Genomic DNA, 27343 nt, shown 5'->3' with positions numbered 1-27343 from the left:
TATATTTGTTGGCTTTTTATTTTTGGTTTTGTTTTCTTTTTCAAGGAGATATTACAAACGCAGTCAGGTGTAGTAAGTGCTTATACAAAACAAACACAAAGCAGTCCTCCATTCCCCTTGGAGAAGTGCTCAATATTAAATGAATCCATCCCTTTGTTATACCTACACAGATTGTCTAAACTCCACTGGGCACAGAATCCAACCTGGCGTTTTAAGTAGTCTGGATTATCTGTCCATTTCTCAAGCAAGATCAGTTGGTCACTAATGCACGATTCAGAAACTGTCATTTTATTTTCACCTGTAATTTAAGAGCAAAAAGAATAACTGCTAGGGATAAATTTAGTTAAAAACAGTAACATCCTACAAATGCAGTAGAACCCTCCACACACATTTAAACCTGACTATTACAAATAGCACAAAATTCTTTCCCCGAGCAGATGTGAAATTACCTTTGCTCAGATTTGCCACTTCTCAGCACAGAGCTGCACCATCAAGAGACAGATCACAGATTTTCTCCATCTCTCCAGTACAAGTTTATTTCTTTTCAAGTAACAAAGATCTCATGTTGTAAGTCATTATGTAGTAATTTCTAGCTGAGGAGTGAGTTTCAGCAAATCTCTTAAGGGTTTGTGGGTGGGGGTGTCATTAAAGCAATAAATGTTTTTTCCTGCCTACAAACTCCCAATCCTAACTGTTCTCTCTCTCTAATACAGATTTGTTTCAGTGACAAAGGCCTCATGTCACAAGGGGAAAATAAGCAAATTCAGCAAGTATCTCAAGGGTTTTGAGGGGTAGAGGGATGTCACTAAAACAATAAATATCTCTTCTTGCCTGTAAGTGGACAAACATTTCTCTTAAAAATTTGTGATTCCACCAATCCAGTCTCTCATGCTCAGAGCTGTGATCAGATAAAGGGACAATCATGCAGCAGGAGCCACAGGGTGACTTTTAAGAGCAGCACCAGGCCAATACTTACTCGTTTGTGCAAACTTCTCCAGTGCTATTAGTGCAAAAAGCATCACTGTCGGGTGGGACTGGAAGTTCTAAACGTGGACAGTAAGAAGAGTTATTTAATAAATACCCAGCACAGGTGGACAGGAAGAGCTGAGAGTCTGTCACAGAATGTTTTAGGTTCAAAGGAACCTCTGAAGCTCCTGTATTCCCCCTCCTGTGGAAAGCTGGTTTGAATAGATCAGGCTACCCAGAGCCTCGTCATTACATCCCACAGACTCTGGAATCTCAGCTTTCCATAACACACTTCCAGTATTTACTAAACATGGCCCTAACTTTTCACAATAATAAAAAAAATTGCATTATAATTGCTATGTATGGATGCCTACAAAAAGATCAAAGACACTTACCAAGCTCTGAAGTAAATATTCCAATATTCCTGGGCTGAGTAAGCCTATGCTCGCGGGACCTGCAAGAACACCAGGAATGAAATCCATCCGTGGGAACCACCACATACTCATCATCACAGATCTTTCAAACACAAGGTAACAAATTAAAGAACACCTAAGAGTTTCATAGCCAAGCAGAACTATAATGTAGAACAATTATCATTGTTCCCAGTCAAATACTTGCTGCACATTTGATAATTACACAGTTACTGGCACATTGCAGTCCTTTTCAGTTTATCTGCTGTAAGTGGGTACAGAGTTCTAGCCATGCTTCTCAGAGTTTGAAATAAGACTCCACCAGCCTCCACTAAGCATTTTCATGCTCATTACTTTCACAAAGAGACTCACACCCTTTTACTTTCAGAGTCAACATGTAAAGTCCAGCTCAATTTACCAGTAGCCCAAAATAATCAGAAGTGAGAATTTGATATCACCAACTTGATAGGTAATTCTACAGCTTGCAGCAGCACCATAGCAAGCAGCCAATTTCAAACAGAAAAGCCCTGAAATACTCTCTGCTGAATCAAAAGGGAATGAAATTCTGGCATCTACAAACTAATTGCAGTGGGTTCCAACACTGCATTCACAGATTTGCTGCCTGAGCTGATACAATGAGATCTGTGTCCACTAAGATGAAAACAGATACAGGATCTCATTTTGATTTAGTATAATAAGGTAGAAATATTACAGCACAAAAATGCTTCCAGCCTTTGTTCTTTATTTTGTTTTCTGACAGAAATTGTTTTTTAAATAACCATTAAGTGATACTGGACAATCACTTTTTTCCTCTATTTCCTATCCACTTTCAGAAAAGGAGCAAAAAAGCCTAGATATAAAACAGTCCATCAGCAGGAAGGAAACTTAATCATCAGTTTCCAAACAGGGTACTAGAACTAACAGGGAATAAAAATTCTATATGAAAAGTCACTTTAAAATAGAATCTCAGCAATTTTAAGCAACACAGAAGAGATAATCTTTTCAGCTGACTACAATAGAACAATACACATCTATGGGGAAAAGCATCTTTTTTTTTTGTTTCTCTACAGCCTACAAGGCCACCAATTTGATAGTTCTGCCTACTGGGTATGGAATGTGTCCTCAGTAATTCACAGACAGAGTAGGTCTGCAGAGGAGAGTGATTACCAGTCCTAAGGCAAAATTCCAGCAACAGTGATCCTCAGTCACTAACCAGGCACCAGGATTTGTGAATGGCTCATTCAAACCCTGGTGGGTGAGACTTCAACACTTTAATCAAGCAGGTTCTGTCACACCCATCACCCACGGTCTCCCCTCCATGCAGAACATCATTCAGCTCTAAGAAAAAACACTCCTGACCTAGTCTGCATCGTGGCTACTTAAAGCAGGAGGTGCTGCAACAAGCCCAGTGCCAGCTGTCAGAAGAACCCCCTGGCTTTACCTGCCAACTTCTCTGCTAAGCAGCCGAGCACTGCAGTCGTGTTCCGGTGCTTGGCAGGGTGACAGGCATCCTGGCAAGCAGCAGCTCCACTTAAGTTCAGGATTTCTGTTAACTTCTGTAATGCATCCTGCAAAAGAAAAAAAAAAAAAAAATCAGAAATCTCTTATTTAACATTACTGATAGATGAAGCTCCCCCACCCCAGCTCAACATATGACAACAAGTTATTGTTACGCTCCGTTACTGAAGTCAGCCTCATATAACAGACAGCACGGGGTGATTGTCTTCTCAGATAAGATAATAAAGAGCAGATGGGAAGAAAAGGTCAGCAGACCCAAGAACTTTAAAATCTTTGTAACTTTAAAATCACCACCAGATTGCTGGTCATTGCAGTGATCAGCAGCTCAGGACACTTGTGGACAGACCTAAGTGAGCTCCCTACAGCAACAGGAACTGTTATAAGTAGACAAAGGCAAACAATACCAATCAGCACATATAACATCTAATGTTTCCAGTGTCCTAAAACTCACACCCTTTCCTAAAGAAAAGGATTGTTTCAGATTTTAGAATTAAGGACTAAAGAGACGTGCCCCCCCTCCCCAAAAAGCCCACATTCCCATAATAAATTTAAGGATGTTATCAGCATTATAGGATGTCATAAATGGTATTCTTGAGGGCATAAATGGCTTTATGTAGTCACATGAATTTAGGAAGTAAATGAGGGTAATAAATCTAAAATGACTTGCTTCATTCAGGCAGGATGGTATGGATAAAATTCAAGATAGGTCTAGAGCATATCCTGCATTTTCAGGGTAGTTAGGGGTTAATCTAGAGCCAGAACCAGTCATCTCATAGGGAGAACCCCACCCTGCAAAGTTCCAAATCCTCCTCAACTTTCCAGACTTCATGAAAGTTTCAGCTGATTCAGATTGAAACTGCATAATCTCAGGCAAGGATCTAATTAAAATAGAAGAACTCCTCATATTGAAGTCATCAGCAGCCATTTGGAGGAAAAATGAGCACTGCTCAAGTTGAAGAGATGTGTTTTTTTGAATTGTGTCCTGAGCCACACTGAAATCAGTTTACTGTGCTAAAGTCTGAGGTCTGCCCAGGGATCACACTGAAAAGTAGTTATGTTCTTAAAAGGAAAGCCACAAAAACAGAACTGATGAATAGGACTGAGCTAAGTGGAAAGAACAGAGAAAGAAGAAAATGACTAAGCCATAGACTTGGGATGGAAAAGCCTCACTAAAATTAGACTCTTGACATACTCTGATACTGCTTTTAGCCATTATTAGAACTGTCAGAGATCAACTATTTTGAGTTAAATAAAGACTTTATAGAATAAACAGTTTACTGCACTGCCATTTTAACTTTATGGACTTCATAGCCTGCAATAACAGAAAATTAAATACAGCCTGCTGCTGTTCTCCATCTGTCATGGAAGTGGGGCACTGACCTAAAATTCTTAAGACCAAAAACTTTATAAACTTATCCTGTCCAGAAAGTGAACAGCAGCACACACTTTACTGGGCTGCACATGACCAGCAGATCCCACAGCTGCAGCTCTGTGTGCTGTAAGAAGACTACACAGCAAAAACCACTGTGCACCCCAGAAAAACAGGCACCATGATCCTTTTGTCTTGATAAGATCAGCTATTTTGGAGCAAACTCCTTAAAGTACCTAAAGAAAAAACGTCCCGTGGCTTTTGAAAACAAATAATTTGGTTGCCAAGCACATTGAATAGCCTAACAAAAAAATCCCAAGTCACTCTTCATATGGTGCATTCCCAGTGGTCTCCATTTCCTGACTTCTTTTTCCAAGCAGGCAAAGTTTCTAGTCATAGCTTTGCTTTCAAAATAATGCTGCAGTTTGTGTGACAGTCAAAAATACATTTCTCGTGTTCAAAAGTCTCACATGCCTTTAATCAACAGCCAAGAGGAAACAAACCCATTTCAGGTAGTTTGAGAGCTTGATGAGTTCTCCAGCCTCTCGTGCAACCAGCTTTTTATATCCTTAACACCACCAATGGAAAACCCAAACTGGCAGCATCAGTAGCTTGAGAAATTAAAGCTGCAATGATGTGATCATCGATTTCTGAAGAAATGAGATCATGACAAGCATTTGAAGACAGACAAGTTCATTATGTTTAGCATGTTGAAGCACTTGAGGCTCTCACTAACCCACCTGTACCAACAACACTATGAACACCTCAGGCCATTTTTCCACCCAAAACCAGATTAGTGTTTGGTAAACAAAAATAAAAATATTCTAATTAGCCAAAACAATATAGAGATATTTCATAGTAAAAAAATGTCACCTGTTTTAACTTAACACACCCCCTTGTGCTGCATTCCTTACATGCAGGGCAGGAACAAATTCAGTAGTGATTTGTAAATGTGCAGCTTTCTGAAGGTGAGAACAAAAGGGCAGAACTTGTACAGCTTTTGCAGCACCTGCACAGCACAGGGCTGTTGGTACCACATGGTAGGGGAGGGCAGCCAGAAAAACAGCTACAGACCAAAGACCTCTTGTTCTTTCCTAAAAACCATTTATCTTTTTTTGGGTTGGGGGGAAGGATGCTTCTAGCATTAATTAGCACTTAGATACCAAGTCACCACAAATGACTCAAAATTGAAGGTTACACCCATTTTCTGAACCACAAACAGTCTTGCATCACTGGTGAAACCCACCCAGAAGAGATCACGGGTGTGGCAACCACAAGTAACTGACGTTCAGCCACAGACAAATAAATACATTTGCTTTGGACTCACTTTTGTTGGCAGTGGACATTCATCAAGTAGTAGCGTTATAACAGCTGGTCCCAGGGGATCTTCTAATGGAATAACTCTAATTAAAGATTGGACAACTTCCAACCAGCCTTCATCTGTCAACCACAAAACAGAAGCGACGCTCAGAATTAACACTGTGATTCTGAAGTGTTCCAAATAACATCCCCAAGTGTAAACTGAAAAATCCTCCAAATTACCCAGCGGCTTTGCAGATGCCAGGGGAAACAGTTTACTTTTCACATCACTACTTTGCACTAGTTTAAATTCCAGAAGAAAAAAAAAAAGCTTACAGGAGCTTGGGTTACAGTGAACACCTCTGCTGTTTGGAGAGCAGTCTTGCCCAGGCCATCCTTTAGTTCCCATTACTATTAGGAAGGGCTGCTCGTGGTGCACTTTGTTCTAGTGTGACACTCAAGAGTTCAGCACCCAGTGCCAACTCTTAAGTGTTAAAAGCAGCATCAACAGTGACACTGAGGAAATATTTTTTTTTTTAACCACAATCAGATCACTCTTCCTGAGTTCCCTCAAGTAACGTGAGTTTGTCCCATGCCTGCTGGTCTAGAGAAAATTTGTTTTCCTAAGGAACAGCCCTCCCTGTTGAATGAGTTAGACAAGGGCTTTTGCTTGCAAGCAAACAACAATCCACATATGAGATGTTAACCTACCAATAAAGTAAGCAGATTTGGATTTACAAGAAAGTAATTCCCTTAGAAGTGAAAATAAAGAGAGTCTGTATCTGTATACAGGCAAGTGAGGTTGAAGTGACGTTGCTCCCTTCAACAATGACAGGAACACAGCAGTAACACACTGGGGTTTGAGTTTTGTCAGCACATTGCCCTGCAAAGCATTTTACTGAAGTGCTGTAATATCTAACCAGGTTGGTAAATTTATTTTAATACAGAAATAGATTTCCTAAGACAGGAAATAGATTTCCTATCAACTCTACTGGTAGAAAGACTAAAACTCATCTAAACCAGAAGTTTGGTGGAGGTTTTGAGGTGGGAGAATTTCTCTACCGTAACAGAGACAGAAGAGCCTCTGCACAAACTTGGCTCATCTTGCAGGAGCACTAAGGGACAGAGTTAGAACAAATACATCAGTAAAGCAGAGGTCTAAGGTCAGCAAAACCCAAACAAAACCAAAGAATATGTGCTATTTGAGGACTCCAGAGCATGTGGGCTTAAACCATGTCCACACTGACATATTAGGCTGTTCCTGCCTTAGCTGCAAACTGCCATTCTTTGTGGCTTATGGTTTAATGCCACTAACATTGGCTCCTTCTGGAGAGTTCATGTGGGAAGTTTAATGGAATCAAAGAAACTCAGGCAAATGCAGAGAGCTCAGTGAGGCTTCTAAAGGGCAAAATTGTATTCTGGATCCCCAGAGCTATAGCAAGTTGTACCACATCCTGCTAGCATGTATTTTTCTTTGCAAAGAAAAGAGGGCTCTGGGGTTTGGGTTTTTTTGGTTGTTTGTTTGTTTTTTTTCTGCTTAGGAGTCACAACTGAAATGTCCAACACAATGCCTTGATACCTGTTTCTGCCATTTCATGCAACGTGATCATTGAATAAGGAGGCTCCTGGTCACTGAAAGAGATATTACACAGGTCAAAATTTATGCACAGTCATCAACATAATACTCTGAATAAAATGATAATACACAGACATGAAACAAATCCAGGAACTGTTTAACAGAAGGATGTTACATAGGCTGCAGAATGCTAATGCCACTTTCAGGTCTGAAACACAGATGGGATTTGAGCCTTTCTTTGGCTCAAAGTCAACATCTGCATATCTGCAACAGCTGCTAAGTGGAATTGTGATCCCCATCTGCAAGTCTAAAAGCTGAATATAATGCTTAGGCTGAGTGTTGTTCATTATCAGGGTTCCTCAGAGCACATAATAGGAGACTGCACGTCAGGGGTCATGAAGTGAACCAAGAGTTGCACAAGGGGCATCGCTCTCTGCTAAATATTTAAATATTAAATAAAAACTGAAGGGCAAGCCACCTAACAGCATCACAACCTAGAAACAAGAGCTGATAAAGAAGATGTTAAGGCAGTTTAACAGAAGATATTTAACCAACCCCCTTTCCAACACGTAAAACAAAACGTTCAGCAGATCATCTCCTCAGTCTGGTTTGCTGGAGCAAGGACATGAAGCCACAGCCAGGTGTGTGTATCTGTGCAGGCACTGCCCCTGAAAGTACCTAAAGCAAGATCCCAAAATCCTGTTCAGTAAGCACCTCAAAGGTCCAGAAAAAAACTTATGCAGCAGCATGTCCTAAAATGCCTTATTCAGTGCTCCTTAGGTGCTGGGAACTAACCCAAGGCTTAGACTTCCACGTTCCACACTCACTTTCTATCACACAGCTCTGGAATGACATTGGAAATGAAAAATACAGAGGACTTTTAGAAAATTTCAACAGACATTAATTACATAGCTAATAAAACTACCTACCTAGGAGGGATTAATTATCAAAGGGAAAAAAAAAATCTCAGTTTTGATGAAATATATGTATGATGTAAATACATGTTTTTCTTAAAAAAAAAAAAAAGGCATTCTTAAATATTTCCTCAAGAAAATGCTAAAGTGAAGTTTAACCCATTTTATATTGTCACATTTAAAACAAAGAGTTGGATTATGTTGGGTTTGTTTCCTCCAAGCATATCCACCTTTCTTCTGGAAACTAATCTCCCTAGCAGGAGAAACAAGTGCAATACTGCAGGCAAGATTACCTCAAGAGAGAGAATATAAAGATTCAAAGAAGGAAGAAAAAAAAAACCCAACCATAAGTACAAGTAAAAGCTATGATTAAAAAGGATGAATTTTTTTCTGCAAGTTTTCTGATTCCATCATGGGTAGCAGGTGTTGGCAGTACTGGCACTGAGCAAAGGACAGTCCTGCCCCACTGATTTGCCATTTTAACCACTTAATTTCCAAACATCCCCTCCAGCACACACCTTCCTCGTTTTGAAACAAAACAGCCATTTTTCTAATTTCTTAGTTTGCAAAGTAGTTCTTCATAGAAGTTCTGTAATGTAGAATTTATCCTTCTGAATCTAGGAAATTAAATCTGAGCTCCTTTCTAGAAGAAAAGGAGTTTTCTAGATATGAGAAAAAAAAAAAAATCAGTTGTCAGATAACGTTTTTTGACAGATAAAACCAACCAAAAAAACTCCACCTCAAGAAAAAACAAGTAGCAAACAGAGAAAGCAATTGTTCATTGCAGATCACAGTGCAACAACTTAATTTACAATTCATCTCATAGTGTTCCCAAATATATTAACTTTCAGTACAGTTTAGAAAAAAAATTTCAGATAAAGAGTTTTGCCTCCCATCTTTTGCTCCACAGCCTGGACTTCTAATCCCACTGTAACTTCTTACATTGTTTTACTTTAGTTCGACTTTATTCTTGCACATTTTTTGACGTGAAAAGAGATTTTTAAGCTTCCCTAACATTTCCTTCAGTTGGGGCATTTCCAAAACCGAAAAATCAGGCTCTAGGAGGAGCAGGTGGTAATGATGGAACATGCTTATTCCTACAGCCTCTCATCCCTGAGGGGGGCAGTGGACAGGAGAAATCAGACTTCAGTCTGCAGCTACATAACAGGAAAGAACAGACAGGATAGTCGGGCTCTTCTGAGAGAGGCCTGTGCTGGAACATGGGAAATTCTAACTTTTAAAAATACTTGATTATTTAAAACACAGAAGTGGTCAAACACTGGAACTGGGACCCAAAGAGGTGGAGAATCTCTTTATTCTGAGCATGTTCAACACTTGACTGGATAGAACCACCTGCTCTGGCTAAGCCTGGGTTTTATGCAGGAGGCTGGAGTGGATGAACTTCAAGAGGTCCTTTCCAACCCATGTGATTACACGACTCTAAGAAAGTTTTTCACTACAGTCTACAGTAGCTTCAGGAATTAGTCAGAAAAAGGACTCCAGGGGCAGTGAAATAACTATGCTTATTGTCCCTCAGTAGCATAGGAAAGTGCTTAGAAGATTACAAAACTGATTGCAAGACCCATAGGAACAAGATCAGCTGTGCACAAAAAGTGTTGTGAAACAGCTTAAGGAGCTGAACTTGGGGAAAGGGGAAGGCATGCAGGATTAGGCAGACTTTCAAAAATGTTTGCCATGATTTTAACTTAATGATTTGAAGACAGACCACAAAATAAAGCCTGTTAAAAAACCCCACAGACACACACCTTAGATTTAAATGTTCACAAAAAACCACCAGTCCTGGTTTTTCCATTTAAAGTATTTTACAGCAGGAAGGCAAACTCTTCTGCAGGAGCATTCCAGAGTCCATGCAGGTGTATGAATCAAGACTCATTTATTCTGAGCCTCATCCACCTTAAACTCAAGCCCCAGCTGTGAAGCTAGAATAGTGGTTTTCCTTCTGTTCTGCTCTTTCCAATTCCTAGCCTGCACCTGACCCAAAAGGTGATGAGCTAACTTAACCCATCACTTTTAAGGTCCTTTCAAAGCTTTTTAGAAAGCAACATAAAACCAAAAAAAGAGGGATGAACCTGTAAATATCCTCCACACCCTTAATGGATGCTTTGAGCATGCAAGGAATGCAATACTGGGATTGTGAGTTGGGCAGTCACAAGATGTGATCTTAAAAAAGCAGTCAGACTCATAACTGGAAAGAAAACCTCAGTCTGTTTATCCAGGCTAACAAAGATCAAAGTTTTCCTTAACCATTTCCAAAGAAGCAAATAAAGCCTGAAAACAGAAATCTGAACAACCAACTTTTAGGACAGAAGTTCCCACACTCTGGAGTGTTCATTGCCTCCTAAACTGTGCATCTGTGCCTGGTAAGAAACACTGAGCACACTCCTCATCCCACCTGGGTGTAGGCCCATGCAGGAACTGTGAGAAAGCTCCTCAGCTCCTGGAAGAGTCTGTACCTGGGCACTCAGGAGCTACTTCTGTTACCTAGGAAAGGTGCTCCTCTCCTAAGCCTCCAGGTGGAAACACACGGCTGCTTCAGGGAGGGTCAGGTGTAGATCGGTGAGAGGATGGAGCCACAGTTTGAGAGGAGACAAGAACATTTTCATTCATGTTGAATTATTCCTTGAGGAGGTACTTACTTATCTACCAACGTCCGAATTACAGCCAGTGTGTCAAGCACCAGCCCATCCACATTCTGTTTTTTCCTCCTTGGCTCGTGGGGCCCTCGACCCCTCCTGGGTGGACGGACAGGGTCCCTTGGGTGGCTTCTTGCCTCAGGGATGTGTGCTCTGCTGTTCTCCGTTTGCCGGCCCTGAGATTCCGCGTTGTCCTCTGCTCCACTGTCGTCGCGGCAAACGCACGAGTTTCCCATGTTTCCAGCCCCCAAGGCTCCCAGTAAACGGGGAATGTGGTGCTCTAGAGCCAACAGCAAACCTTGGAAAAGGCTTCTGCTAGCATAGAACACAGCCAAAGCAACTACAATCATCTAGGAAGTTTTAGGAGAAAAGTTTGTGTGATCTTGAACTGAGATCTTTTCGCATTATAAGCGTTGCTACCAGCTGGAATGGATGGGAAGGTGGAGACTTGGTTGCTGATAGAATCGCTCAAAACTCACATTGGTCATCAGAAGGAGGTCTGAAAAAGCAAACCCAGAACAAGAGTCAGTGTTATTACTGCTAATGAATAACAGAAGGATTCCTGTTTTAGTAAACAGGACCCGTCTTGGTGGAGGAAGCACAGAGAAAACACAAGGCTTGTACCTGAAGTCTATTGTGGGGAGAGGGAAAGGAAGGAAAAGGAGGAGGAGGAAGTTCCCTTGGTAAGTAGTTCTCGCCCACGCACCATTCCTTTCTACACTACCTATTATTTCCCAATTCTTTCATGGTTTCTGGATGCAGAGGAACAAGTTTGTCCTTAAACTGAGCACACTACCATCCTCTAAGTCCAAACCAGTTTCATTTACCCTTTATAGAGACACACAGCTTATGCCACCCCAATAAAGGCTGAACATTTAAGGTTCTCATTTCACATCAGGAATATACAGTAACATTTCCAGACTTCATAAAATAGACAAAATTGTAAAGAACTAATCTTAAAGCTATGGTCTACCTCAACAAACAAGAAAATTAACAAGGAAACATTTAGTTTATCTGTGTATAAAACACACCTTTTTTTGAATGTGCCTACATCTACAATTCACACCCAAAGAAGCACCAACTACCAAACCTGAAACAAACAGGAATTACAGACACCATGTTAATGCCTACAGATCTAACTGAGATTTTGAAAGGGGTGTTGTATGCCTGTTTGGATCTAGTGTCAAACCCATCTTCCCTTTTTGGGAATGAGGACTAACTCAATCATTCTTCTCCTCCTGATTCAAATTATTTGGACCAAATACAGGCCCAGCAACAATTGAGACTGCAGGGCAACCCCTCCAAATCATTAAATTGAAAATGCAAGAGCAAAAGGATTCAAAGCCCCATTTCATTACCAGTTATGTTTCAATCCACAGGGCATATTGTTATAGAACATTACATAAAGCCTCAGGTAAAATAAAGCCTTACAAAAGACACGATTTCACTACTTAAACACTTCAAGCACATCAGAATAAATAAGTAACTTTTATCCTTTTAAGAATCAAGTTTAACATTTACACTAGAAGTTATGGTGAATATCCTGTAATACATTATTATTCTACAATTATTAAATAATCTCTTTAACGTGTAGCTCCATAAAGTTAAAAGAAAGCCAAAGAGAGCTGACACCTTTCAAATATGAAAGGCCCCCACCATCGGGGCCAACTGGCAACTGTGCCATTGCTGGCTGCCCTTTGGGACAAGATCACGACAACATTATTTGGGAAGCCAGACACTGGTCACAGGAGCGAGTCTCGGGTTGTCAGCTGTCACTGGAAAAGCACAAGATCTCACAGGCTCTTCTGTGCTTGAAGTATGTTATCTTCTTGTGGCACAGTGAAATGTTCAGTGTTAAGAAATTAACTGAAGGCTAACTAAGAAAAAAAATAATTCCTCAAGGGATATTACTTGCAAAAAAAATACAAGATTCTTGATTTCTTGTTCAAGAAATTCCTAAGATCATTAGAAGGGGGTTTCAGCATCACATCATGCTTGCCTTACACCCTAGACAGTTTGACCACCAGGCTCTGAGTCTTTCCATCTGTTATCTTCTCAGTCAGCAAGTCACAAGCAGATGAGAGGTGCCAGTACAGACTGCAAGGATCCCAAACAGAATTGTGTAAGATCACAACTGGTTCAAATGCCTTTTTTTTTTTTTTAAAAAGAGCTACTTATGGTAAATGCAAAACATGTCTTCCTAGGGAAAAAAATATGCATATATTTATGAACCTAGATCATTTAAGGACATTTTAGCAAGATAATGCTGAAGTGTAAAAGTGTTACAGACTTAGAATATGAGTAAAGCTGTTCTGCAGCTTACAAAAACATTGACACAGCGAATCTATCTTGTCATCAAAACAAGTGTGGAAAAGCTGTATTTTAGGGATTAGCAATGAGTAAGAACCTACCTAAAGAAACAAAAATAGACATAAGTCAAGATTAAAACTGATTATTGAATCCTAGGTTTTTCTGGTTGACAGCTTAGAGCATGATTAGAAACAGGTGATTATGATCAACTCACCCGTTAGTTTGCTTGGTTCAGGAACAGTTGGGGTTGCTCACAAAGTGCTGTCACACAAGTGGACTGTCCTTCTTCAGGGCACAAAGTCACATCCAGGAAAGGCAGGGCTGTGGGAGCCTTTATGGTGGGCAGTGAGTCATTACAGCTGACTCTGCTTTCACTTTTAGGAGCTGCTCTGAAGAGTCCCTGAAGACAGACGGGGGAAAAAAAGAACAATTCACTTGGAAACTGCACCTAAGGTAGATGAACTCCACCTCCTCCCCACACCTGCCACGCTGGTATTTTCAGCTCCATTCAGCCTTTACAGGGGGAATTCTCTCAAAGCTCCAAAAACCAGTTTGTCATCTAGTAGCTTTAGGACAAGACACGGACATAGAAAACCCAGTCTGTTTTTACAGCCTTGGCATTCCAGATACCACAGCACCAAGTGCAGAGCAGTGACCAACTCCTCCCCTCAAATTACAGCTTACAGGAGGAAGAAGAGAAGCAATAATATCTGCTCCAGATCACCCTCAAGTAGAGACAGCAGAAAATAAAAGTACACTATAAAAGTTGATTAGATAATAGGAAGAGAGAAATGACAGGATAAACTCCCCTTATTTAGTAAAGAGCTGAGTTTGACAGCATTCACTTGGCTGTTGCTCACCATCACATACAAGGAGCTCATTGTCAAGCCTCAGACAAAGTGAAAGACTAAATAATTAGGAACATAAGGTAGAAAAAAAAAGATTGCTACAGATCTGCCTCCCAAACCAGCTTGTTGGCCAGAGTACGAATAAGCGCAAAGGAAAAGCTTTTTAAAAGTCTTTTAACAGTGATGTACTAGATTGCATTTGAGCTGCAATAGTTCTTAAGGACATATTTACAACATTTTAACAAATTGACTTTACAGTAGGCTGCTGGTGGCCATCCCAACTCCCTCACTCTCACTGCTGAAGAGGACAGAGACATCACACCTCAGGTCAGGTGCAGAACAGAATGGGAATTGGAGTGATCAACTCTGCTCCTGCCCAAACTCTGAGACCTCAGAGGCACAACCAAGACACATAAGCAAAAGCATTTTGCACTTCATGAAAGATGAAATATACTATTGCTTCAAAAAGAGGTAATGATCTTGGCATACGGAGGTGGAAAAAAATTTTAAAATCTAACTTCAATCCTAACTTTCACAAATCCCTGCTCTCAAAAGCTGGACCCAAAAAAACTTTTTTTTTTTTTTTGGTTAACTCCAAAACCACTTAACACTCTACTTGAAAATATTGTGAATAAAACAGAAAGGGGATTTTTTTTTTTAAAGATTCTACCTAAATGAAGAAAAAAAAAATTCAAGGAGTAAAACAAGAATATCACAACAGCAGGATGGAGACAGGCCAAGATAAGCCTCCTCTCCTACCTGGCACAGATACTTCAAGCCAGGCACAAAAACGAGCAAATGGTGACAGACCAACAGGCTCCTTCCCAGTGGCCTGAGAGTCAATAGTTCAGTCTCCCTGCAGACAAAGGCTGCATGTTTGTTTTGCTGTTAAAACACAGCTAAGGAAAAGAACTAATCTTTCATAATCCGTTTAAATTCTTTTTCAGTAGTTACACAGCAAAGGGTCTCTGCAGCTGCTTTTAAAATTCAGCAGTCTTACATTATAAAGCTGTGACAAACTGTTAACTAAAGTGTACTAGTTATCATAAAAATTATGCTACTGGAAGATTTAGTGTGGTTTGTGACTATTACTTTTTGTGTTTTAGTATCACATCAAAACACTGTTTAATATGTTGAGAGCTAATGGCTAAGGGTCACCTAAGCAACAGCACAAGAATAAAGATAAGCTTTTCTGGGAGGCTGCTGGAACAGAACCTATTGCCTCCTGTCAGGGCTCCAATAATATCATGCAAACACCATTTCCTTAAACAATTTGTGCAAGTGAAGTAGAACTGCAAGTCTTCAGATGAAGCAGCTGTGTGTGAAAACACCAGCAAGAGCTAAGCTACAGGGCAGAAACAGGCTCTGTACATTAAAAGCTTTCCCCAAGATCAGTTAGATTTTGTGCCATTCACATACACTACAATGCTGGAAAGTCCCATCTCAGCTGCTGTGCACTTGCCAGAGGAATATTCTTTGACAGATTTAGGAAGGTAAAAAGATTTGGAAAGCTGATCACAACAGCAGCCAGATTTATAAAAGTGACATTACTTTTATTTGACTTCGAAATTGTTTTTTTTAATCAATGTTGGGCCCACAGTTTTAAGTGCAAGAAACAGTCAAGGCAGCAGCCAGCCCTTGCCTCTCAACAGGCAGGGCCATCCAGTCACTCAGCCATCAGATATTACTTTGGGATGCAGGACTACAAATTTGCCAAACACAGGATAAAAATACAAGCTTTTACTCTATAAGAAGTAGCTGGTAGTGATACCTCTCACTGGACAGATGGTGTTGGAACATACAATGCCAGTGCCCAACACCTTCTCCTTTACACCAGAGAGCACCAAACGGCCATCCTGGCACATCTTGCCCTCAACAGAGCATCAGGATCAGATGCCACTGGAGCTGGACACCTTCCCTGCATGGGAGGAAAGCAGCTGCAGCCTCCTGTGCCCCCACACACCTCCACCAGCACCACGGACCATCCCCACCACAGCAAAGCAGCTGCTCTCCCATCAGGCTCAAGCACATCCGTGGATGCACAAAGGGAGTTCCAGCCTCCACAGACTGACCAGCCTGCCACAGCTGGAAGTCCAAGAGGGAAAGATGAAATCACCACCCATTGAAACAAGTGCTATGTGAGTGGATTTGCACCTGCCTGGCAGCAGGGATGCCCAGCCTACCCCAGAGGGGCCTCCTCTGGATCAGCCCAGCGAGCACTCCAATGGAGAAGTCGGCTCCCAGTGGCATAAGGCTCATTTCTCTGCAATGTGCAGCCCAGGAGTCAATGATTCATCCCCTCAAATATTCGGTTACAGCCAACCATAATACTGCCTCACGATGGAAAATGCCTCTTCTTTCCATGAAATGGAGTGCACTGCCAAGCAAACAAAAAACCCCTCGTGCACATAAACAAGGAGAGAGGGTTTCAGCTACCGGAGCCACTTCTCCAGTTTCTGCCACTGTTACAAGAGTAAGACCAGTGATTCCTCCTCTCCAGCAGAGTAACACAGGAGCTCAGTCAGCAAACCACACAGGAAAGTTGACAGTTTTTCAAATGCAAAACTGTGAGAGTTTTGGCCAGCAGCTTCCTATTAAGGAGATAAAACAATTAGAAGTATTTCCTCAGCATTTCTTTCCCAAAGTGTGATGCTCCTAAAAATGGAAGAGATGGAAACACTCGTGATGCCTGTCGGATGAAAAGTTCAAACTAGAAGGAAACACAGCTATGAATTGCTGCAAGATAATCAACTTTGATACAGGAATAAGAGGGAGAAGGAGCCTGTTTGCAACTACAAGCAACAAGGAGCATTTCCAGCTTTGAAATTACTGGGGTAGGTGATGAAAACCAAGAATTTCCAGTAAGTCACAAGCAACTATAATGTGAAATGGAAACTTTCTCAGGAGATTGCATTGATGTCTGAGGTCAACCTCTCACCTGTAAGACTTGTGCAACTAAAGAGAAGGAGCTATTTGGTGCCCAGCGTGGCACCACGCAGCGCACGCAGCGAGGGAACTGCAGGTTTCAGGAGGAGTGAGTAAATGCTGTGCCGGTTCTTTTGCACTTAGTAACCAACCATCACATTGTGCAATCTGAAGCAAACCCCTAATTCAACTCTATTTTCTTTAAAAATAACCTGGAGGGTTAAGACTGGTGTCAAAACTCGATGGGAAGCAGCATTTACTGGCGTGCAGTGTGTCACAAAGCCACTGCCACAGTGGTTTGCTTTCTCGCTGCAGCGAGAGTGCCCTAAACTGAAAGATGCCTGACCTTGAGCCCACTGGTTTCACAGAAAGGGAAAGACACTGATCACGTCTCAAAGCTCTCCCTCTTCTTCCCATGTGTTTGTCCATGAAAGCCCCCAGGGTTGGGCAAGGTTTACCCAAACAATCAGGCTTTAACCCTGCTTCTCTGGGTAACCTGTCTCCTCTAGGTAATTCAACTCTCCAAACATGGAGAATCTGAGGGATCTGATCTCTTGTTTGACTTGATGTGATAACAGTCAAAGGAGAAAGAAGCAGCAGACATTGCCTACCACCACAGTAGTTTCTTTTGCTATAGACTCACTGTGAAAGTCTGATTTTATAGTCACTTGCACAATGCGCTACTTTGTCTTTTCACTTCCCTTAAAGCGGTTTTTTAAACACCAAAGTTGCAACGTGGATTTAAAAGTGAAGTTCACTTCTCATTTAGACTAGTTAGTGCCTCCAGAGTAGGCCTGGTGGAGATCCTAGGCCTGCACACATCTTCCCTTACCTCTGGATACAGAGACACCAGTGCTCAGGGCATGTCAGGCATCAGACTGTTCTGCTACAGCTCTTTCCGAAAGAGAGACTGAAGCATTAACCACCTTCCGAGCTTCCCCATCTCAGAGGTCATAATTTGTCATCTCATGATCATTTAGGTGGAACTGTCCTTTGTACTACAGCCTCCAGAAAAGCTCAGCTTTGCTTCATCTCTAACCCAGAGCTGGTATCGATCTGTGCTTCCCGGTTCCCAGCTCCCCAAAGCATAGACAGATCATTACATTTCTTATCAGAGACAGAGCTAAAGTTATGCTTTGAGGCAGATGAAAACACTTCTGAGATAACAATCATTTAAAGAGATAGTGGTATCTGACAGCTCAGTGAAGTTGAACAAGAGCTGCCTCCAGCAGGGTGACGTGGCCAGGCAGAGCTGAACAAGCTCAGCAGTTGCCCAAGGAGCAGAGCACAAAGCACTGCTTCAGAAGTGGCAGGAAGATAAGGATAACGCCCTGCAGGTGGCAAGGAACACTAATCCTACAGACAGCAGGGATAAAAGCACATGAAATAAAATTGATTAGCTATACCATATTAAGTTTTGGCGCAGGCATTCATTTGGAGGCTTACAAATAAATCTGTCAATTAATTCAAGTTAATCTTCCTTGCTGCGCAGGAAGTTACAGACATTATCAATGTACAACTTTGACAAAAGCATTCGTGACATCAGGATTCAAAATTCAAACAAAACCAAAAAACACACACACACACAACAAAAAGAAAAACTCTCCCAAAAAAACCCCACACATGAAATTCCAGAACAGACAATGCTGGGAGGAAAGTGTCTCTTTGGATAAGCAGAGGAGTAGAATTGCAGAGAAACTACAAACACACACAAAAAGAAAGACATTTTTTAAAGTTTTATCTAGTAAATTTAATAACATTTCAGAAAGGATAAGGTTTTAGCTATATTACTATCCACTAACCAATGAAAGAGTTCTCTTCAATCATGCTGAGGTCAACTCCTTATAAACTACAATAATAGGTAATTAAGGCACCTTGTACATTAGCCAAATAAAACCACAAAATCATTTTGAGGGGTAACTCAAGAGACTGAGCAGCTCAAACAGTCACAGTGTGGTCCTGCCTGGGACTAGCACAGAGGCATCAGAGTCATCACACCGTGAGCTCCAGGAAGATGCTACAAGGAGGGACTGCTGGAAGCAGGGACAGATTCTTGTCAGCAAACCACCAGCTTCATGTAACTGAGCCAGTGGTGGTAACACAGAGTTTGGCTGTTTCTTGTCTGTAGACTCATATCAGTGCTTTTGTTTCTTATAAGGCAGAGTTGGGCCTGTTTTCAGCAGAAATTTGGGTACAGAACTACTCTGTAAAGGCAGAACAGTCCCCTGCTGCAGACCACAGAACTAACCCCAGTTAGATGGCATGACTAAGCTATTAAGAATGCATAAAATTCACACATGCAAAACTGTTTTCAGTGTAAAATTTTGGTGACATTGCTGAAAAATTCAGTGATGTCCCAGTTGGAAGCCTGCATTGTCAGCTGTCTGACAACTGCCTCGGAGAGCAGAGCACAGAGCAGACAATGTCTAGACCCTCCTGTTCTCATCCCTGCCAAATTTATGCCTTTATGACACTGGCTATCATCTCAAACATGGAAAACTAACAGCAGCAGGAAGCAGCCTGAAGAAAGTTCCATTTCTTGATAATTCAAGCAGCATCAGAGGATGGTCTGATCTGTCAGAGGCCAGAGCTGAGAGCCCCCTTTGTGGCTTCCTTGGCCACCGCAGAAAGCTGGGTAGGTCTTTGCCAGACAGAGCTCAGGACTGTACTGGCAGAGCAGGAGACATTCTTCTGATTCTCCTTCCTCCTGTGAGTGGATACAGTGACAGCTGCTCAAGAGACTGTCATCTGAGTCCAACACAACATGTAGGTCACTGGGGTAGCAAACCTGCCTCAGAAGCACTCACGGGAAGCGTGATTCCGGATCTGTCTGCGCCGATCACCACAGCTCAAGTTCACAGATCCTGATAAGACAGCTCTGGGCAGATCACTGCAACCCCCTGTTCTCACCTATTTTAAAACAAGAACAAAAAAACCCTCCGCTTCATTTCTCCCCATTTATCTCTTCAGGTTCTACCTTGAGGACCTTTTCTCCCTGCCCTGCTGCAAGCCTGCCAGGAAAGCACCCTGCAGGAGAGATTAGCCAGCCACGTGTCACACAAGTGCTTCAGTCAGGTCTCACGGGTATCCTGCTCCAACCACTGAGCTGTGGTATTTTCTCCATGATGCTTTAAAGCCTCCCTCAGCATGAAGAAACTCAGAGGAAGTTGGTCAAGACTCCTGTGGCCAAGAAGGGGAAGGGGACTGACTGCCCGGGACACGGCTCGGACAAGCACAGCTGGGTTAGGAAGTGGGAGGAAGATGAGTGTGTACATGTTCTGCAAGACAGACTAAAAATGCTGTAAACAACAGCGTGTACCATTTTAGTTAAAAAAAAAAAAAAGCAGAAAGCTCAAAATCAATTTTAAAAGCTTTCAAAAACCTGGAGTAACACCAGGAACAAGAACTCGCCATCACCGAGGGCTTTCCTAAATAACTTTCTGAGGAATTCCAGGAGAATTTAATTAAATTGTTTTGATAATTACATGTAGACACAAAATCACTAATGTTACAAAGGGGTGAGGCTCTAAGGAGAGAACAACTCATCTGTTCAATTTTTTTTTTAATCTTTCACACCAGGACTGATACATTGACCAGAGTTTGAGTGCAAACACACACACCCCACTCTTCATTCACCATTAGGTGAATGTTTTTAAAAGCAGGGAACAATTCTAAGCCTTCTCCATGGCACCAGACAGCTTTGCCTTTAGAAAAAAAGAGCAGCAGCAGGTCACTGGGTTTTCTTTTTTCAATATCACTTTCTAGCATGTCCCACTCTCTACAGGAAGGTATAAGATACACATGAATGGTGCAGCCTCCTGGCACCCAGTTCACTGGCTGCCCTCTAACCTATGATTCAAGCTGCAATAGTATCAGTTTGTGCACATGCCCTGGAGCTGGCAATCCAAAAAGCCATGCCAGCACTTCAGATCAAAATGTCCTCGACTCTCGTCCTTCTTCTCGTGTCCAGCAAAACACCAACACATTCCCTTACAGTGAAAGGGAAGCATTTCCTACAGCAAAGAAAAGCCTTAGAAAGGGAGAAAAATAGCTACAGTTGTGTTTCACATGCTTAGAAACCACTGCATCTCCAAGGGGAGAGATTTATCAGGAAAAAGATGGATTTCTTATCACTGATCATGGCGACTCACTGAACCCCACTTAATAAACACTGAAAACCAAGGAGCAGCAGCTCAGCCCAGACTTTGGGCTGCCAGGTATCCCTTCTGCAGGGCAAAGCCATCAACTGCACAAAGTTCCCACGGCAAAGCTGCACTTCTAAAGCACAAGTCTGGCCACAGCAGTGGTAGATCAAGGGCAGGTGATTACGAGCACTGCTGAAGAGAGATCGTGACGCATTGGTCAGTCACACAACCTTATGAGTCATGCGTGAAAATTTGACTTTTATTAGACCTCAGTGACATAATGAAGAATAGAAAAGGAAATAAAGATCATGCTGGCACAGCCACTGCCCTGCAATGCCAACGTTACAGTCCCTGCATATAAACCAGGAAAACAAAATATATTGTCAGGACACGGGGAAATGCAAACCACAAAGTGACACGACACAATTCTAATGAGATACTTGAACGACCAGGAGTCCCAGCACAGCACCTCTGCCTGCACTGCTTTAAAGCAAGGAGTAAATTCAAAGGAAGAAAACACAAAAACCAGTTTAAAATGCTGACACAACATATTGATAATGGAGCAGAACAGGACAAATGTCATGACATTAGCTTGCCTTCGATTTCCTACTAGGGGACAGCATTTTATTTTGCTGCCTCTGCATCAAGAGGGAAAGCAAACAGTGCATGTGATGAGCCTTGCTCCACTTTGTGAGGATACCACCACAGAGGTAAGTGGTCAACAGGAGATGTTTCCAAACACAGTACACTGTCAGCTAGGGGAGATACTGATATGAAAAGAAAATTGAATGAAGAAGCCTAAAGAGTTACAGACCATCAAGCATTCCACAAATTGCTGCCTTCATCATGAACTTACTGCTTATGCTACTAAGTATCTTCCTTTTGTTCCTTGATTTTAACAAACAAGCAAAAAGCCTGAGAAAAATGGACTTTGATGCCACCTGACAGGCAGAATATGAGAGATGTCTTACTTTACAGGAGGGAACCAAAATTATAAGTGATCTATTTCAGCCCATCCATTAGGCTCACAGCAAATAAAACATGCTGAGAGCCAAAACCTTCTATGTAAAAATACTGGTAAGGTACCATGGGAGAGCACTGCAGGGTTGTGTAGGAAACCATCACATCCCTCTAAGAGGAAAAAAAAAAAAAAAAAGAGTTTTAAGAAAAGCACAAAACAAGGTAACAGTGAGAATAAGGGAGCCACTGAGTGATCACTGAACTATGAGTCCAGAGAGTAGGATACAAGAGTGGCTGCTATGAAGCATTGCAGTCAAACTCCATGTATAGGAGGCTGAAAGTAAATAAAAAGGAAAGTTAAAGACCTCAACGAAACCAGTAGCCCCACCTGCCCACAAGCACACACTGGTATCACAGCTGAAGATAAGTGAGGTGTGTGGATGAGGTGAATTAGGTCTATCAGCAATCTAAGAGTGGGTAAATAACCAAGACTAAGCTAATAAACAGTCAGCAAGAGCTGTGAAGAAAGCAAGACACAGCACTAAAATACCCTGGAGGAGCTTCCTACACAAGTGATGGACAGCAGGTGCTGAAAACTTTCTGCTGGCAGGAACCTCAAGAGAATGTCTGGATGAAAAGGGGAGATGAGGAGCGATGGTGTAACTACAGTTGTGCTTCACCCAACAGAAAGACAACACACCAGGAGAAATACAGTCTGTTCAAGGACAACAATAACAGGGGACAAATAGCAGAGATGGGGGCACAAAGCAATAACAGCAATGCCCTAAAGGAAGGGACAGAAGAACGGGTGCCAGGAGGAGAAAGGACCTCTTTTGCTGAGTGGACCTCGGCAGAGAACAAAGACACAGGCAAAAGCACTTAGAGAAGAATGGGCCTGATTTAGATCAAAGAACAGATCAATTCTTTGCATTTGGGTAAATGCAAAACAAAACCACATTGAACAGCATCGGAGACTCTTAAAATAATATGACAAGTTTTGAGAATGCACAGTCCTCCAGAAATCCACAAATTCAGGAGTCCAAGAGGACACAAGATGCAAAGGAATATTTCAAATGGCTCATAGGTGATAAGAACATCCACTGTTTAAAAATTTAAAAAATAGCAAAAATTGTAACACCAAGAAATAATAAAGAAGTCACAGCACACAAATGTATGAAGGTCTCCACATGACAATAACCTCACAGCACTGATGGATGTACAGAAAATTAGGAGTAAAGCAGAACTGAACTGAGGAGCAGCATGAGAAAAGGAAACAATACCAAAACAAATACACGCATTTACTGCAAGACAGAGGACAGAAAAGCTAAAAACCTGAGGCAAAGCTACTGCTAAGTGGAAAAAACCCTTCTTATATTGAAGAAAACAAACACTGACACAGACAGAAAAGGAAAAAAAAAACCCCATCAAACACACCAGCATTCAGAAACTGAGCAGTATCTACAAGGCTGAATAAATTTAGGAGAGAAAAGGCAGCTCTTATATCTGTGCTTTTACATGGACCAAAGTTCCAGTGTGTGAGAAAAACTGATAAATGCAGAGTGAGCACCAAAATGAACTCTGGGCTCGGGGAAGAGATTTTGCAATAACGAAAGAGAAAATGAAAAATATGACTACAGTCATTCTCAGGACCTACATTAAGACTCTGCCCGGAAGGGATACTTTACCTATTGCCACATAACAGAGGAGAAGAAACAGTAGTTTCTAAAAAAAAGGGGTAAATGAAGATGTGCAAGATAGAAACGGTGATCAGAAGGGCAGAATCAAAGGGCTTAAAAGAGAAACTCATGCTCGATGTGGGTATAACACAAGCGGTGAAAGGACCAGCTTTATAAGCACTGACCTGTGAGAGCAGAGCCCTGGTGTCACCACCGGTGGCAAAGGTGCCTCTGCCTAACCTATTGCCCAAGAACGCAAGACAAAAGGTCCAGGCATTTGGTGGCTCACTCCACACCTCCCTGTATTCCCTGTAAAGACAGAAAACTTGCTCTGCAGAAATGTTCTCACACTGAGAGCGATGAACCCTTTTCACCATTCTGACTATTAATGAACAGAACGATACCCAAGGGCTCCACAAAACCCTGCCACGAGCTCTCGGAGCAGCAGGTCGAGCCTGCGGTCCCTCCACCCGATGCCGCTTTGCCCCTCGCGCACCAGAACCGCTGTAGAGCCAGGTCCCTGTTTTGCAAGTCATACGAGCCCCCGGGAGCTCTCCCGGCACCCGGGAGGCGCCGTTAGGAAGTTCCAGCCCCTCCCGGCCCCGAGCAGCGCCGGTCCCGCGTTCCGCACCCACCGAACCCCGGCTTCATTCAGCCTCCGCCGCTTCTTTAGCGGGCTCCGAACTCCAGCTCTGCCCAGCCCCGGGGCCTCCGGGAGAGCCCAGGGACGAGAGCCCACCGCCTCTGCCCGCTGGCTGCTCTCCCGGGGGGAACCGGTGAGCCCAGCGAGGGAACTCGCACCCGCGGGGGGCACCGGCACCCACCAGCAGCACCGCCGGGACCCCCGGGCCGCCGCCCCGGGCCGGGGGCTGCGCTGGCCCGGCCCCCGCCCCACCCGGGACCAGCCCCGGCGACCGCCGTGGGAGCGGAGTACGGGGTGTGGCGAGCACGGTCCCCTCCCTCGCCCTCCGTCGCCAACCCACGGCGGCACCGGGGCCACCAGCGGGGCCACTCGCGCCCAGCCCGGCACTGTCGCTTTCCCTCAGCGCGGTGCGCGCCGCGCCCCACCGCACCGCCACCAGCGCCTGCTCCGCCTCACCTGCCCGCGGTCCCGCCGGGAGCGCCGCGGGGCCACCGCGCACCCCGCCCGAGCCCCCGCGCGGCCCCAGCCCGGCGGCGCCGCCGCTCCTTTGTGCCGAAAGATGGAGGCGACTCACGGCGCGGCCCCGCCCCGCCCGCGGGCCACGCCCCCTCCACGTCGGCCACGCCCCCCGCCGTCTCCCGGGCGACCCTCCCCGCCTCCCCGGACCCCGCCCCCGCCTCGAGCGCCTCGCCCAATCGCGGCGCGGGGCCGCCCTGACGCGCGCCCGCCCAGCCAACCCGCGGCCTCTCCGCGCGCCGCCCGGCCCCGCCGTGAGGGCGGCGGGGATTGGCTGCCGCGTGGGCGGGGCCGGCCGAGGAAGCGGGCCCGCGGTTGGCCAGGCGGACGGAAGGGGCGGGGCGGGCGGCCGAGGGGAGCGGGGTCAATGGCGGCGCCGGGGGCTCGGCAGTGCCGCTCGCTCTGAGGGGCCGCGGTACGTGCCGGGGGCGGCGGGGCGGGCACAACCGGCGGGGACGGGACGGTGTGGGCGGGGAGAGCGGCCGCGTCTGGGCCGTGGCGCACTGCGGGTGTAGGGGCGGGGAGGGCCGGGCCCGGGCCCTGCGAGCGCGGCGGACCGAGGCGAGGAGCTGAGGGGAGGTGGGAAGGAGAGGGCGCGGGGAGGGCTCGGAGCGGCCCCGGGAGGGTTCCCCGCGCCCAGTTCCCCGCACCGAGCTCCGCGGGCACCACAGGGAGCGAGGCCCAGGCCCGGGGGCGGGTTGAGGCTGGTGGGGAGCGACTCGTTCCCGGCGGCTCCAGGCTCGTGGTTTGATGGGCTGCGGGGGCGCGGAGGTGATTGAAGGGGTAGGTAAAGTAATCTGTGCTATTTGTTATATTAGAAGCTGCACGTTGGTACCCAGGACAGGGTCGCTGCTCTAGGTCTGTCCCAGCCTGGGTGATGGCAAGGGCAGCGAAGTTTGGGGTTGGTTTTTTTTTTTTTGATCCTGGGGATGTTGCTATCTGGTGTTATCAAAAGCTCCAGTTTACAGCTGTGACAGAAACTTCTGTCATTTGCAATGACCACACAGCCCTAGGATACAGTCACCAGGCAAAAACAGAGATAAGCAGGGGAAAGTTGCCAAACACATGGATTTTGTCAGGTCTGGGGGATTTTGTGTGTGTTTGTTTCAGACGGGAGAGGGAAAAGGAAACAAGATTAGCAAACTTTATGACTGCAAGTGAACTTCAGTGTGATGCTGCTTGATGTTTGTTTTTTTCCCCCTCCACTGTGCCCCAGGATGTGGTTGTCAGTTAAGTTGTTATTTGCTGAATCAGACACCAGTTTTCAGGATTGTAGTGTCAGGTCATAATTAAACCTTAATCCACTTCATGTATCTTAAAATATGTTCTCTAAGTGAACTGGCTGATCCAGAAGACAGGTGGTTTGATGCTGAAGGCTTTAGTCCCCAGAGGATGCTGTGCCCTTGCAGAATCTCTCTCCTTCAGTTTATTTTTATGACTTTCTGTCACCACTGATTGGAACCTTTTGTTTCCTCTGTAAATGGATGGGTTGAGATGAACAAGTGGAGAAACAAATTATGTTGTTTCTGCAGCACTGGGATAGGAAAGCTGCCCTTGTGATCAGGACCTGTGTTCAGGAGGGAGATTCAGTTTTCATCTTCTCTGTAGGTTTCCAGCTTGAACCACCTTCAGGAATGACACTCAAAGAGCAGGTGTTCCATGCTTTATGGAAAGTGGACTTGTCTTGGGGTGGATTTTTGTTAGATATTAAAAAAGAAGCAAAAGAAAGAAGGAAAAGTTAAAAGAGAAAAACACCAGCCCTTGGTCCATCCTTCCTTTCCCCACCTCTTAAGAGAACCCTTTGGTCTTGTCTTCTTTTACTAATTCCCACCTTAAGAATGCATCCTGCTGTAACAGAGATTTGTCCAGTGCTCCAACCTGGATTTCTCCTGAGACCTCAGTTTTTTTCATTTGTGTTACAAACAATACCCCATGAAAAATTTTTTAAGGGCTTTCTGCAGGAGTGATTCCTTGTGGTACAAAGGAAGGATGATAAACTGGTTCCTTCCATTATTTGGGTTACTGCATCCCTTCCTCCTGGGAAGAATAAGTGTTTGGGGTTGTCTCCAGGACTGAAATGCAGGCAGGGTGAGATCCTAAATGAATAATATTTGACAGGACTGAGGGCAATCAACTGTTAGTCCTTGAGGTACTTGCTGCAGTTATACCAAGGAATTAGTAAGGTGGTAGAAAAAAGTGAGGTTTGCATGAGTTGAAACAAGCAGCTGTGTTTGTTGTGTTGTAGAAATAGGCATTATGGCTTCATTGTGTAGCATGGAGCTGGCAGGATAATTCTGAAAGGAGACACCTAAGACTTATAGAAGCAGTTTGTTTCACCCTGGGCTTGCAGGTGCTAAGGTTCCTTCTTAGGGTGACTCCTTGAAGCATCTCCACCCCACATCCAGTATTGAAATGGTGAAGCAGAGGTGGCTGTGCAGCGTGGGAAGGGGCTGTGCCCTCTCCCACTCGAGCTCTGTGTAACCCTGACAGAGCCCCCAGCCCAGCCTGTCCCAGCCCAGCCAGTCCCAGCCCAGCCTGTCCCAGCCCAGCCTGTCCCAGCCCAGCCAGTCCCAGCCCAGCCTGTCCCAGCCCAGCCTGTCCCAGCCCAGCCTGT

The 27343-nt window shown here is 44.1% G+C and overlaps 2 protein-coding genes across 7 annotated transcripts in view; one reads left to right on the top strand and one right to left on the bottom strand.

Moving 5' to 3' along the window:
* The window catches only part of RSPRY1 (ring finger and SPRY domain containing 1), a 38120-nt gene extending 13409 nt beyond the window's left edge, over positions 1–24711 (bottom strand). Inside the window, exons 1-9 of one of the 6 annotated variants that reach the window (XM_027646582.1) lie at positions 24670–24711; positions 13231–13416; positions 10710–11205; positions 7142–7194; positions 5591–5703; positions 2818–2944; positions 1362–1420; positions 977–1043; positions 167–298 (exon numbers count right to left, since the gene is read on the bottom strand). In XM_027646582.1, coding sequence (XP_027502383.1) covers positions 167–298; positions 977–1043; positions 1362–1420; positions 2818–2944; positions 5591–5703; positions 7142–7194; positions 10710–11056 — 898 coding nt within the window. In that variant the 5' untranslated portion in view covers positions 11057–11205; positions 13231–13416; positions 24670–24711. Of the gene's footprint in view, positions 1–166; positions 299–976; positions 1044–1361; positions 1421–2817; positions 2945–5590; positions 5704–7141; positions 7195–10705; positions 11206–13230; positions 13417–19596; positions 19696–24205; positions 24226–24669 lie in introns of those variants that run through there. The other 5 variants (XM_027646585.1, XM_027646583.1, XM_027646586.1 and 2 more) reach the window with 5 other exon arrangements.
* A 345-nt stretch (positions 24712–25056) lies between these two features.
* Positions 25057–27343, top strand: part of FAM192A (family with sequence similarity 192 member A) — a 15228-nt gene continuing 12941 nt past the window's right edge. Inside the window, exon 1 of the mRNA XM_027646667.1 lies at positions 25057–25144. The gene's annotated coding sequence lies outside the window, so the exon portion shown is untranslated. The remainder of the gene's footprint in view (positions 25145–27343) is intronic.

Source organism: Corapipo altera, unplaced genomic scaffold (assembly GCF_003945725.1).
Source record: "Corapipo altera isolate COAL_440 unplaced genomic scaffold, ASM394572v1 62, whole genome shotgun sequence".
In the NCBI taxonomy this organism is placed as follows: Eukaryota; Metazoa; Chordata; class Aves; order Passeriformes; family Pipridae; genus Corapipo; species Corapipo altera.
Note: the sequence above shows the minus strand (reverse complement) of the source record. Positions and strands in the feature narration are given on the sequence as shown.